The 15,506-nt window shown below is 33.8% G+C and overlaps 2 protein-coding genes across 2 annotated transcripts in view; both read left to right on the top strand.

Moving 5' to 3' along the window:
* Positions 1-4,403: 4,403 nt before the first annotated feature.
* On the top strand, positions 4,404-8,475 carry LOC116853069. The gene is made up of 5 exons (XM_032833933.1): positions 4,404-4,554; positions 5,615-5,714; positions 5,842-5,966; positions 6,397-6,502; positions 8,022-8,475. Exons 1-5 carry the CDS (start codon positions 4,513-4,515, stop codon positions 8,102-8,104), a joined length of 456 nt encoding a protein of 151 aa, XP_032689824.1. The 5' UTR covers positions 4,404-4,512; the 3' UTR covers positions 8,105-8,475.
* Positions 8,476-13,720: 5,245 nt separating this feature from the next.
* Positions 13,721-15,506, top strand: part of LOC116853100 — a 3,881-nt gene continuing 2,095 nt past the window's right edge. Inside the window, exons 1-4 of the mRNA XM_032833975.1 lie at positions 13,721-13,861; positions 14,318-14,399; positions 14,532-14,656; positions 15,054-15,159. Of these exons, the coding sequence (XP_032689866.1) occupies positions 13,820-13,861; positions 14,318-14,399; positions 14,532-14,656; positions 15,054-15,159 (355 nt within the window). The 5' untranslated portion in view covers positions 13,721-13,819. The remainder of the gene's footprint in view (positions 13,862-14,317; positions 14,400-14,531; positions 14,657-15,053; positions 15,160-15,506) is intronic.

Genomic DNA, 15,506 nt, shown 5'->3' with positions numbered 1-15,506 from the left:
GTGACTGCGTACGTGTGCACGTGTAAAAGCGAGTCGCAATGGCTGAGGGAGCGAGACAGAGAGAGAGAAAGAGAGAGAGAGAGAAAGAGAGAGAGAGAGAGAGAGAGAGAGAGAGAGAGAGAAATCGCGTAAGCGACTCACGTCGCTGGTTATAATGGTGGTCGGTAACGGTGGAAGTTCGACCGTGTATGCAGCATCGCGTAAAGTTGTAGCTGCTACGAGCTGGGACAGGGGTTGCAGACGGGGTCACTGTAGACCTTGGCAAATGGCCGGCTTTAAAAGCGATCCCCCCGTGGCGAAGTAAGGAGCGCTCTCCTCTCGAGAACTCGTAACCGAGGACATTTTGCTCGCGAGGTTTTCCTCGACAATATAACTATCCGGGTTATGATCGCCGGAAGAAACATAGTCTTTTTCCACGTGAATTAGACCTTGGAGTTAATAAAGAGCAGAAAGATAGGACGAGGTAATTTGGAGACGAAGATAACGCACTCGCGAGTTTTCCTCGACGACAGTTATGGAATTGTAATCGCTATAAGGGAAAAAATATGTCTTCCTTCGTGAATTAGAATTAAAACAAGTACTGATTCATAAATGTGGACGACTCATTCGTGAATCTTTCTTGAGGATAATGAGATGAAAATTTTTTGTCATGAAATAGGTTTTTTGGATAAAGAAGATTAAATGAGCTTGGAGGTGTGTAGACAACTCTCACTTTCGAGTTTTCTTAAACAATAACTCTTTTTTCCTAAAAAATTACTCGTCAGAAGTAAAAAAAATAGACTCACAAAATAATCCGGAGCCAAGGAAGATTCACTCACAAGTTTCTTTAGACGATAACTTTTTTTTATTATAATCGTTAGAAGAAGGGTATCAAATTAGACTTCTTGTACAAATTAGACTTTAGGATTAAGGAGAGCCAGACTGGTATAACGGATTTGTTATGTAGGTAAGTCACATATTAGACGCCCACGTGTTGCCTGTAGATAGGCGCAAGCGATTGTAAAAGAGCTAACTTTCCGAGTTGTTCTTGACAGAAAGATCATGAACAATAAACAGACCCTCTGAGTTCAAATATCTGAGTTCCGCTATTTGCTAATCCACCGTACTATGTCTAAATTATAAAAAAAGTAATTTAAAAACAATTCGCTCATAAATTTCTCTCGACAATGAGTATTCAGTTATGATCATTAGGAGAAAATTTCTTCACAAATTAGATTTCAGGAGTAAGAAAGACCAAATAGACTCACAGAATAATGCGGAGGCAAGAAAGACTAGAGTTTCCTTGGACGATAATTCTATTAATTATGATCGTTAGAAGAAAGATATCTCTTTTTGCACAAATTAGATTTTAGTATTAAGGAAGACAACGGAGCAATTTAAAAATAAAGACGATTCACACATAAATTTTTTTTGATGATAACTTTTAAGTCATGATCATTAAAAATAAATGTTTTCCTTATGAGTTTGATTTTCAGGAATACAGAAGGCTGAATAAACCAACAGAATTGTTCAGACACGACTCGCTCGCGAGTTTTCCTTGCGTTATGAATGTTAGAAGGAAAGATGTATCTTCCTTGACGAATTAAACTTTAAGATTCACGAGTGCCATATACAGTGACAGAGTAATTTAAATATAAGGACGACTCGTCCATGAATTTCTCATGACGAAAACTTTTGAATTATAATCATTAGAAGGGAATTTTTTGTCACGAATTTTTTTTTCAAAGTAATTCAGAAACAACGATGATTCCCTCGATAGTAGTGCAATTATGAAAGATGTGTTCTCCTTTCTTCGCGAATTAGACTCTAGACTTAATAAGGAGCAAACTGACAGAGTAATTCGGAGCTGCGGATGACTCACTCGCGGATTTTCCGCGACGAGTCCTTGAATTACGGAACGTTCGAGGGAGAGGTTTTCACAAGCTAGACTTCAGGATTGACAAAGTGCCAACAGAATGGATAGAATAATTTGCAGACAAAGACGACTCGCTTGCGGCGCAGATTCGTGCGCGACTTTTCCATCATGGTATTTCCCGCAAGCGGGCAGACCGACATTAATTGTGTCGATTCGCGATATTAATCGAATTTTAATATCCCTCGTCTCACGTGAGATCATAATTGCTGCGTGAGATTCGAGGCGCGAGGAGCGTGACGAAAAGCGTATGAAATGTGCGAATGGCGAAGTGCGAACGTGAGGGAATCGCGACGCATCTTCGCGCTGCTGGAAAACGCAAGCCGACCGGAGGATTCGCGCGGACGAATCCGCGTGTTAGTGCCGTTCTGTTTACATGTGACTGTCGAATGGCCAATTCCGAAACACAGAGCAAGGTCGGCTCTCGCTTTTGCAGAAGCCGCTCGCCCATTTAAACGTAACACAGGACGGGCAAAATCAGGCCATCGCGCGATGTGACTGGCTGCACTTTGTGTATCTATTGCGCGCCATAACGTGACACGCCGCGCGACCTTGGACGGTCACCGTAATTGCTATCATTATTTTTATCACTTATCGTCATCGTAATTGGCCGTTGTTATTCACATCGCTCAGTCATGGTTGTTCGTTATTATTTTGCAATTTTTTATTATTTCTCTTCTGCGCTACCGTATTACCCGGTGAATCCCGCCGGGGCACTTTTGTCTAACAGCAATTTACCAGATCTATTGATAAATTATGTGATCAAAGCGACATTGCAATAATATCGATGAATTTAACAACGATTAACTTTGTCTATAGTCGTCATTATCGTTTCGAGCTCGCAGAGCGTCTTCGTTCAATTGCATTCAGAACTAGTAGATTTGAGGAAATAAATTACTTTTTCAGATCAAAAAGCAACAATAATCGGGGATTTTTCAGAGAACAATACTAAATAAATATGTTTATATTTTATATTTAAGTAATATTTTCGTTTAGAGAGACAAAAAATATATAAGTTTAGTGCTAAAGTAAATATATTAGTTTTGTGCAGAAATTACATCATAGCATATATTAACTGCAACTTTTGCATGCCTTTTTAGTTTTTGCATGATTTACTTTTTTACAATAGTCCGATAAGAAAAATGAAAAATGTTTTTTTATAAAATGATATAGTTGGACCAGAATTTTTGTTTTCGAGCAATTGAATTTCTCTGCTCACTTCGTAAAAAAGAAATTAAAATTGTTTGTTGAAATTTGTTTCTATCTTATTTTTTAAAAATCATTATGTTTGTAGATGTTTTTAAATAATAACATGTTATCTGGGGTGTAATTAGATTTTTACTTTTCTGCCAGCAAGTTCGCCAAGTTACATGATCACGAGTGGAACTTTTCACTTATCACATTTTCGTCCTAGGGAAAAAGTTACGTGATCGCTGCCCCGAAAGGCGTGTAACAGTTGCAAGAGCGGCAACGGGTGACATCATTTTCGCACAAAAAACAGAAATAATTTTTTTTTAATGTAAATATATATAAAAATCAAACAAATTCATTTATTCATTTATTCTTCAAATAAATTCCCGAATATTGTTGCTTCCGAGAAACTTTAGCCACTAGAAACAATTTGCCCTCTTAAGTTCAATTTTATCGGATTATTTATCGTAATTAATAAACATTAAAAAAGTTATATTCACCCTATTACTCTTGCGGTAAAACTAAAGTGAATTCTGCATTTTTGCATTTGCACGTATTACATGTATACTATTCATACACTTCGGTTCGAATTTCGGCTTAATAGTTTAGCAAAGACACCAAACCTTTCGGTTCGAATCCCGGCTTAATAATCTAGCGGGGCCTCGAAACACTTTGGTTCGAATCTCGACTTAATATTTTAGCGGAGACTCCAAAAGCCGTACAAACGTTAAATTTAAACTATAAAATATATAATTACGTTTTTCAAATTCCACATGCCAAACACTAACAATCAGAATTCTAAATTTTGGATAACCCAAAATAATATCTTTTATTTTTATTATATGCATCTATCTTTGCGAAGAACTGCATCTCGTGTGATATCACCATATATCTCCACCTGTCTATAATCCACGACGAATTAATTCACATCCGCATTTACGCAAACGTTATCTCGAATCTGGAAGTCGGCCGCAGAAATGATGTTTTCTCGCTGAATATGTTTCAGACACGCTCGCCTATTATAATGTTCCCTCCGCCCGCGCACACACGCGATTGCAATGCCGCATCGACCACCACACCGACCGACGCCTAATTTGCACACGCCCACACTCGCACACGAGACAATGTACAACAACGATGACGATACAGTGAACGCGATATCGGAGGCGCCATCAAAATTTCTGCAAATCTGATACGCCATTTATGCACGGCGCGCTTCCGTAAATCCGCAAACGCGACATAGGAATTGTCCATTGGAACGTGACGTAAGATCACAATGACCGAATGGCCGACTCGGGGTGTGGGATTCAGAGTATAAATATGCGCCATAGAAAATCTCAGATTCAGTGTGTGCGCGGATCGGTTTCTGACTTTGCACAAAGCTGCTCGCGAAACATTAATCGGACGGCATGAAGAAATTCGCATTCCTCGTTCTCGTCTTTTCCGCTGCCGTGAGTCTGTTTAAATAAAAGGATACTATACATAACATAAAATAAAAATAACGTAAAGAGTTCATTGTTAATATATCTCAATAATTTATAATTAATTGTAATATATCTCAATAATAAAAATGTCTTGCTGGTTTTCGGATAGAAAAGGCGTTTTCTGTGAATCTGTCTTTGATGTTCCGCGAATATTTCAATTTGCTTCAACCAAATAATTACAAGAGAGAGAGAGAGAGAGAGAGAGAGAGAGAGAGAGAGACACTTTGATATAACTAAAACTACTATACTAAAATAAAAAAAATTATATATATATATATATATATATATATATATATATATATACAGAGAATAAAAAAAAGTATATATATACAGAGATCTCTTTAAATTGCAGATTTCTGCAATTTGACTTTAAAAAAAATATTTCTACTGTTATTCTTTTTTTTTATACTTTTAAATATCATTTTATATTTTTTTTTACCTTTTTACCTTTTTTATACTTTTATATATTTTTATATACTTTTTTATTTTAATTTCCTTTATCAAGAAAAGAAGCAACCTGATATTAACGTGATAGTATCATGATAGTATCACGTTGCTCCTCTCCTTGATGAAGTAAACCAAGATATTTACGAAACAATAAACATTTTAACCCAGAATTAAATCCATTTTTCTACATAGCGAAAGTCCTCAAAATATCATCTATTATTGTACACATTATGTGTGGAATATATAAAATTATTAGTAACACCCATAAATAACTCAGTATTTCAAAATAAAATATATTTAGGAACCTATATAGAAAAAGCTTTAATTTTTTAATAATATAATATAAAGTAATAATAATGTAATATAAAATTAAACATTTTTACCCCCGCACACAAATAGCGCACTATACTATATTAGAAAGTACCATGTATATACTACAGAATACAAGTAGAAACTGATAAGAATAAATGCAGAATTATTTGTGGGTAACTCTGATACCAATTTCAACTCGACCTCTTCGAGGATATTCGCGAATATATCGTACCTGTCATTGTGACTCTATGCAATTTCTTTATTTCAGGCTATTGCCGAAGAAACAGGCATAAAACAATGGGCGGAAAACTTCGATGCTAGCGAAGAAATCGTAAAGATGTGTTTAACCGAGGCAGACTCGACGGAGGGTAAGTCGTTCGTGAATATAAAGCAAATTACAAAGATAAAAGTCAATTAAAAATGCATATAAAATTCCGCGCAGAAATATGCGCGCCCTGGGATGTATTAAATAATTAAAGAGACCTTTCACGACAGCGGAGATGCAGAACATAGAAAACCAGTTCGAAAATATAGATGCCAACAACATCAACGATGAAACTAAGAAAAATTTCGAGAAATATAATCTCTTCATGGCTTGCATGATGGAAAAGAAAGAAATGGTAATAATTGCGCTCTAGCAATCGATTAAATCTATGTAAAATTGATTAACAATTTTTTTAAATTATTTTTTTTAGATTTATGCAAAGTCGTAACAACTGCGAAAGAAAAAAACATACAATTATAAAAATAACCCGCAAACTTAACATTTAAAATTAAACTATTAAGATTTTCTAATCGCATTGATTACAAAATCGCATTATTGATTTGTTATCTGTAATCGCATCATTGATTTGTTATCTGCCAATTATTCAAACAAGCAATAATAATAAAGCAACGATCTATTACTGTGATAACTTTACGTTAATATTGAGAAAAGTTAGTATTAAAAACACTAAACTTACAGTATGTTAACTAACAGTATGTAAAAATTGTTCTGTCGCACTGATTGTTAATTCCATCGCTCGTAATTGCCTTTAATATTAATTTCAGATGAAAGATTCGAAAGTGGTCGTGGATAAGTTGATAGAACTCATAGAGAAGGATAAGGACAAATTCCCCATTGACAAGGAAGTCTTGAAAGAATGCTTGGAAGGACGTGAGTAAACTTAATGCGGAATCATTAGAATTCTAATCGCGTCTCTTTACTGACATTTTCTTCTTTCATTCATCTTCTTCATTTTCTTCATTTTCTTGTGTGTTTGTAGGTTTTATCAAACTAAACGAAAAAATCCTCTACCATTTTTAGAAATGACTACGTAGACTACTTTTAGTTATTAATTTAAGGAACATTGATATATTATCGCGCGCGATCATCCGCCAATCATCGCACTTTCTATCCTAATGCATTCCCGTGCATGACGAATCCGCCATAACATCTTAGACGGTTCATATTGAACATTTGTTACGATTTTTGACAAACTTTCTTTTCAATTACATTTTACTTAATTTATTTTAATTTAATTTTATTCCACATAAAATTATTAATCTCATTATTTGAACAATGTTTAAAATGCGATTTTCAAATGTGTTTTTCACAAGAACCATCCGCTTTCTCAAAATCAAATAAGAATATTTTCTTTCTCAAAAAATTTGAGAAATCTAAGAAAGTGTTCAAAAATTAAAAAATCCTGCTCTCCTCAAAATTTGGAAATAAAGAAATTGAGGAGTTGGTTTGACTCCCCGCTGCTTGATCTAACAAAAAATATATCAACCCATCCTAACGACCTTTGTCTAATACGAAAATAAAGATTGTCAAAATCTGAAAGCGATATTAAAGTGACTTTTAGAAAATGGTTTTCTAAATTCGGAAGTAAATATGTCAGTAAAAGTGCGCTTTAGGAAAACAGTTTATATGAGCTAATATTCACTTAATTTATAGGATCCTAAGAGATTGTCCACTTTTATTGAAACATCTTATATATTATAAAATCATCAAATATTTCTTTATGTATTCAGTTTTATGTAATCATGTAAAACACTTGATTTGTTCATGTGAGCATAGAAAGAAAAATTGTCTCTGTCACACACGTGTGACACTGATCTTTCATAAGACTTCATTTACAATATGCAAAGTAAGTTTGAAGTAAAAGAGTAGGAGTAAGAAATAAAAATAATTTATTTCGCTTACGTCTATACTCCAGCTCCCTTACGCCAATAGGAGCTGTCTTTCAGTCAAATAAATACTTCCAGTGTAACGGAGCTAGAATTTAGATGTATACAAGTGAAATTTATTAATTTTATTACTCTTACTTTTATTTTCTTACTCTTACTTTTTATATGCTAAGCTTACTCCACTTATTGTAGACGAAGCTTGAAGGACCGTCTGCAAGATGAATAAAGTATAGCTGTAAAAAGTAGGAAAAATTGACCAGTCACAGTCGAATGTGAGAAGAATAGTCGACTGTAATTAATCGATTTTTTACCCTCTTACTTCTTACTTTATTCCTATTGCAGATGGTCCTTTAGAAATCGATGCGTCTCACCCGTGATTTCAATATGTTGTCAATCGATCATCTATCAATCATTTCGCGAATCAATTTGACGATCTCGAGACACGTCACTTTATGCGAGTGAGCCAAATCGAACACTAATCACTCTGTATCCGACTGTTTCAGTGAACGATGACAACGAATTGACTCGGGAGACCAGGGCGATGGGTGCGATACTGTGCATAATGGCCGCCGAAAGCAAAAACTAAAGGAAGTAAAGAGGAGTGCAAGTTCACAGGCGCGACGTCGCATCTGTCTCGACCGGAACACGCGGCGATAGGAATAACGGGCAAAATTTCAATCATCGGGGTTTAAGATGTTGTTCCTTTAGACACGCAATAAACGTATAAGTATGCAGACACAGTAATCGGATTGTTCGATAACTCGTTTAACCTGAGGACGCGTCAGAGTGTACTGCACTTTCCACATGTTACATACTAGGTATACAAATGAATAATCCAAATTTATTTAAGTAGTTAGAGAATATTAAAATTAATTAATTTCTCTGCTCTTTATCGGCATCTCGCCGTTAGTGTTTACACGAAGTCACAATAAATCGCGGACTTTATCGCAAGATAAACGCTTTTGTGATTTATCCCCGCAAATAACACTTAAAAACGAAGCCGATGAAAAAATATCACCCGCACGTACACGAGGTCGAGAAATCGTGATTCGGAGATTAAAAAAGTAAGAAACTCCAAGACAACTGATTTTTGAAGATAACAAAACTTGCCACGTATTTGTCTCCACGTTTATCCTTTCGCAATGCAATATATAATGAGTACCACATTCGAATTGCAATCTCAAAATAAGATCGTCTCGCTTGCGAATTCTTCTTCACGGTAACTTTTGAGGTTTGATCGTTAGAAGAAAATTTTTCGTCACGATTTAGATTTTTCGCAGAATAATTCAAGATCAAACATAATTCACTCGTGAGTTTCCTCCGATAATAGTCCTACAATTATGAAGGTTAGAAGGAGAGATGTGTTCTTTTTTCTCCGCGAATTAAACTCTGAGCTGGACGAAGAGCAAACAGACTTGACAGAGTAATCGAAGATGACTCACTCACGGATTTTCCGCAACAAGTCTTTGAATTACGGAGCATTCGAGAGAGATTTTTACAGCCTAGACTTCAGGATTGACAAAGTCATAACAATTGATAGAGTAATTTGCAAGCAAGGACGACTCGCTCGCGACGCAGATTCGTGTGCGTGGCGTTTTTCCGCCAGTAATTTCCGCAAGCACGCAAGAACGGCGTTAATCGTGCCAATTCATGATATCAATCGAATTTTAATATCCCTCGCCTCGTAAGACTCATAATTGTTGCTTGAGATTCAAGACGCGCAAACGTGCGCGTGAGAAACGTGAAGAAACGTGCGAGAACGACTGACGAAGTGCGAATCTAAGTAAATCACAACGCATTTTCGCACTGCAGGAAAACGCAAATCGACCGGCGGATTCGCACGGATGCAGACGCATTGAGAGAAAGAGAGAGAGAGAGAGAGAGAGAGAGAGAGAGAGCGAGAGAGAGAGAGAGAGAGAGAGCCGTTCTGCAACTAATGCTGCAATTCTAAGCAAATATACGAATTTAAATCGTAAAATCGTAAAGTCATAGCTTACGAAAAAAAAAAATCGTAAATATTTATGAGATATCATATGACATACAGTCCACATAGAATTGTAGATCTACTCATATTCTTATACTCAAGTTCTTATGAGTCTTACGAAAACAAGTTACGATTTATGAGTTACGATTTACGAATTTTATGATTTTGTTTAAAATTGCAGTATAAATTCAAAACAATATTTTGCTGATCAAAGTAGAATTCTAAACCACAATTAAAATTTATTGATTTATTTATATGTCATTGAATATTATCTGTGATACATAGAATCTACAACAAAATAGCATGCTAACAATAAATGCAGGAAAATTTGTGTCCCATTACCAATGATCGATCTAGCCTTAATCTAAATTGGCGCCGCAGAGAAACTCTCTTGCTAAATTTCACGAACGACTATAAAATAAAAGTAAATTTTTTTACAAAATAATCTTGTAGTTTGTGTCTGGGAACAGAATATTTATTATTGATTTAGTTTCTTTAAGAACAAAGTAAATTCCTACGAAAAATTTTAATTTCTTTTTCGCTATATAAATATGTAAAATATAAAGATATAAATTCTGAATCTGTCATCTGTCATCGATTAAATACAAAACATACGCGAAATCGCAGTGCTTTTAGCTAATTCCTCGTACCTAGACGATCTGACTGCAAGTCTATTTTTTATTTGAATGTACGTCTGCATTTTTTATCGCTGTATCACTAATTCCGAAGCACAGAGCAAAATTGGTTTTTGCTTTCGCAGAAGCCATCTGTCCATTTAAACATGACGAAGGATGAGTAAAATTGGATCATTGCGCAGCGGCTAGCTACACTTTGTATGTATTTGTGTTACAATTTGTTCACTTTGTATTACACGCCAAAACGTGACACGCGCTGCACGAGCCGCCCGACTTTGAACGATCATCACAATTGCTGTCATCATTTTTATCATTTATTGTTATCGTAATTTGCTGTTATTACTCGCATCGCGCACAGTCATCGTTATTCGTTATTATTTTGCAATTCGTTGTTAGTTCTCTTCTCCGCTAACGCCCGATGAATCTTCTGCACTTTTGTCTAATGGCCTACTTACCGGATTTATTATTAAATTATATAATAATCGAGCAACTAACGCAGCAACAGTGTGATGATATCGACGGATTTAACAACAATTAACTTTGACAATAATCGTCATTATATGTACTATCGTCTCGAATTCGCAGAGCGTCTTCATTCAATTGCACTCAAAACTTAAGTTTAACTCTTAAGTTTAAGGAAATAAACAGATTTTATCAAATATTATTATTATTTTTTCAAACAGAAAAGCAATAATATATTCGAAAAAAATTTTTTAAATAATACTAAATGTGAATATCTTTCTATTTTATTATTTATATATTTTTTATATGTTATGGAGTAACATTTGCATTCAGACGAATAATATACAATTATTTTTCTGCCGCATACACTACCTGCAATTCTTGCACGATTTATTTAGTCCAATAAAATATGAAAAACGTTTTTATGATTTATATAGTCCAATAAAAAATGAAAAATGTTTTTATCAAATAGTGTTATGTGTATGTGGAGTTATAATATTTTTTTTGTCTGAAAAAATAATATAATTTATTTCCTTAAACCTAGAAGTCTTGAGTGCAATTGAGTGAAGACGCTCTGCGAGTTCGAGACGAGTGCATATAATGACGATTATTGTCAAAGTTAATCGTTGTTAAATCCGTCGATATTATCACACTGTTGCTGCTTTAGTTACTCGATTCACATAATTCACTAATAAATCCGGTAAGTTGGCTATTAGACAAAAATGCAGGAGATTCATCGGGCAAGGTTAGCGGAGAAGAGAATTAACAACGAATTGCAAAATAATAACAAACGACGATGACTATGCGCGATGCGAATAACAAATTACGATGACAATAAATGATAAAAATGATGACAGCAATTATGGTTATCGTCCAAAGTCAGGCGGCTCGTGCAGCGCGTATCACGTTTTAGCATGTAATACATACACACGAAGTGTAGCCAACCGTCGCGCAATGATCCAATTTTGCTCATCCTCCGTCATGTTTAAACGGACAGACGGCTTCTGCGAAAGCAAAAGCCGACCTTGCTCTTATATATATATATATATATATATATATATATATATATATATATATATATATACATACAGGGTGACCCATGTAAAGTGTTACAAGCTAATAACTCTAAACATATTTGTCCTATCAAAAAGTTGTTTATGAGAAAGTTTCATATATTAGAGAGGCCTTTCTAACTACGTAAACAAAAATCCACTTCCGTCCTCCCTTGAAGAAAGGTAACTTCAAAGTTTCAAAGTTTAGAGGAACCCCCTATACAATATTATATATTTGGATTCTACTGGAAAAAAACAAGTAAACTTTGTCTGAAATATTTCTTTGGAAAATACTCTTATCAAAAGTTATAAACATTTAAACTTTTAGCCATTTCATTGATTTTACACTTTTGGACTATTTTTTATGGGGATATCAAAGAGGAAGTCACATCTCAACCACTTACGACGAAAGAAGACTTAAAACGAAGAATACGTACAACTTGCACTAAAGTGACTCCAGAAATGTTTAGAGTTAGGCAAAGTTTTGTAAAAAGGATTAATAAGTGTTTAGATGTTAATGGTCAACAGTTCAAACATTTAGTAAAATAAAACAAAACAGAAAAACTATGAGTCTTATTTAATTTATCATTAATTTCAATGCACTCTACATTAAAGTTTAAATATTTATAACTTTTGATAGGAGCATTTTCTAAAGAAATGTTTCAGACAAAGTTTACTTGTTTTTTCCCGTAGAATCCAAATATGTTACATTGTATAGGGGATCCCATTTGAAACTTTGAAGTTACCCCCCGCCGCTCTTCAAGGAAAGAGGGAAATGAATTTTTGTTTACGTAGTTAGAAAGACCTCTTGAATATATCAAACTTTCTTATGAACAGCTTTTTAATAGCATAAATATGTTTAGAGTTATTAGCTTGTAACACTTTACGTGGGCCATCCTATATGTGTGTATGTGTGTGTGTGTGTGTGTGTAAATGAAACATATTCATTTATTTAATAGTTTTTTTTAAATGAATTCCCGAATATTGTTGTTTCCGAAAAATTAGCCACAAGAAGTAACTTGTCGATCTTAAAATCAATTTTACTGGATTATTTATCGTAATTAAGTGGCTTATCGCTATATGTAATTATAATGTTCCCTCCTTTCGCATGTGCAATTACAATTTCGTACCAGCATATCGACCAACGCGTAATTCCCACACTCGCACATTTGCGCGCGAGACAATAAAAAACAGCGATGACAATACAGTTAATTAGAATCTCCAGAAACAAGAGGCTGGTCCATGTTGTTCCATTTCTGATTGGTTTGATACGATATGGCGGAAACAATCAGTGATAACTGAGTACGCAAAGCAGTTAAAAAACAAAAATATACAAAATAAATGTAATAATATATTCTGACTCGAAAACAAATAAACATAACAACATTATATTTAATTTTTATTAAATAATTCTTAAAACCATATGTATAAAAGTATTACAGCAACATAAAATATTAAGTTAATATTAAATAATTTTTGTTGATGATGGAGTGATAATAGATTATGAGTTATAACAGATTATTGTTATCATTTCCATAACTTATATATTCGATATCTTTTATGTTAACAAATTTCAATAAAATTCAATTCTCAAACATATGCTCACCTGTTTAATAGCAAACAATTTTTTAATAATAATTAAAATGTCATTGAAAAAATAATCTTATATTCCATTCATAGGTCTGTCCTTTGTCGAATAAACTAATGCACTCTGGTTTATTTCCGTTCCTTTTCCTTACAAAGTTAAATAATATACTCGAGAAGTTGAACTAGTTTAACTAGTTCAGCAATAAAAAACGAATATATGCTTATGCCACAGTTATTATGTCATTTTGTATCAAACCAACAACATCGAGCCAGACTTTTACGTCTAGGAATTTTATGATAAATGCGATATCGACGACAACATCGGAATTTATGCTAATTTGACACATCAGCCAATTATATACATCACGCTTCCGCAAATTCATAAACATAATACAGGAATTGTCGATTGTAACGTAATATTGTACGATTGTATTGATGACATAAGAATATAATAACGTTCTCAGGTGTGGGATTCGGAGTATAAATACGCGGCATAGAAAATCTCAGATTCAGTGTGCGCGCGGATCGAATTCTGATTTTACACGAAATAGCTCGCTCTTACGAAACGTTAATCAAACATCATGAACATATTCGCGTTTCTTGTTCTCGTCTTCTCTGTTACCGTAAGTTTGTTTAAAAAAAAGATACTATAATATATAAAATAAAAATAACATAAAAACCTCATAGAAAAGCACATAAATAACATAAAAATAACAATAGATTATTGTTTCTCAATAATCTATAATTAATTGTAATATAACTCGATATCCATACAACAAAAAAGTTTGAAAAAGATTTCAGGAAGATCTCAGCAAAGTTTCAATGTTTCTGAAAGCTTTTTGAAACTTCTGTGCTATATGGGTAATAATAATGTTTTGCTGAATTCGGTTTCCGGAAGACGTGTTTGTGGTGGACTCTGTAAATATGTCTTTGATATGTATTTCCTGAACATTTCAATTGGTCTCAATTACATGATATAAGATTTTCTAATTAAAAAATAATAAAAAATATAGTGTGTCCGGTAACTCACGGAAAAGCCGCGGTATACTGGTAGATTACATACAATTTCATTACTTCAGGTCATTGCCGAAGACAAGACAAGCATAGAATATAAATTCAAACTTGTGATGAAGTGTTTAGACAAAGCGCATATGACAGTAGGTAAGTCACTCGTGAAAATCAAGCAAGTTACAAACACGAGAGCTAATTGAAAATACATGTAACATTCCGTGTAAAAAGTACGCGCGTACTGGGATATATATTAGATAATCAAAGAGATCTTCCTCACGATAGAGGAAATAAAATTTGTACAGGAGAATATAATGAGGATGCAAGACGACAAAATCGACGAAAAAGCTAGGAAAATTTTTGAGAAGCACGGTTACTTTGCAGCCTGCGTAGAGGAAGACTTAGGAATGGTAATGACTACGCTTTCGCAATCTTCGCTACTACATTTATGTAGGATCATTTAAAAAACCTTTTCATGCATTCTTCTTTTATACAAACTCATAACAACTGTAAAAGAAAAAAAACAATACAATTATGAAACTAATTCACAAACTTAATGATTAAAATGTTTAGAATATTAGGATAATCGTAGGAATTTATTAATTACTATTATTTTATGTAGTTATTATTAATTATATAAAAAATGATAACAATGTGACAAAACTGCAATCCGTTACTGTGATGGTTTTGCATTAATATTTGCAAAAGTGAGAAAAAATTAAGAATATCAAACTTTCACATCATATTAAGAATAATCTGTCGCAATAAGTCTTAATTCCGTCGTATTGCCTTTCATATTAATTCCAGATAGAAGACTCGAAATTGGTCGTGGATAAAATAATGGAAGGCGTAGAGAGGGATATGGCCAGAAAACCCGTTAACAAGGACTTCGTGAAGAAATGCGCGAACGCACGTGAGAGAACACAAAGCGGGACAATTGGAATTCTAATTTTCCTGTCCCTTCATCTAATATTTTTTTTTCTTTCATCTTACTACAGGCATCCAGTATTAACACTTGATGTTTACGTTTTATTTTGGAATCCTACCAAAGCTATAAACCTTTCACAGACTTATTTTTTATATAATTTATGTATTATATAAAGTAGAACACCTGAGTACAGTACCTGGATACATGCATAACTCTTATTGCTTTGAAATTTAAATATAAATATTTAAATTTACAAAATACAGAATATATATATATATATATGTATATATATATATATATATATATATATATATATATATATATATATATAT

This window comes from Odontomachus brunneus, unplaced genomic scaffold (genome assembly GCF_010583005.1).
Source record: "Odontomachus brunneus isolate Ranch 3 - 2012 unplaced genomic scaffold, Obru_v1 Obru_scaffold_276, whole genome shotgun sequence".
NCBI lineage: Eukaryota > Metazoa > Arthropoda > Insecta > Hymenoptera > Formicidae > Odontomachus > Odontomachus brunneus.
Note: the sequence above shows the minus strand (reverse complement) of the source record. Positions and strands in the feature narration are given on the sequence as shown.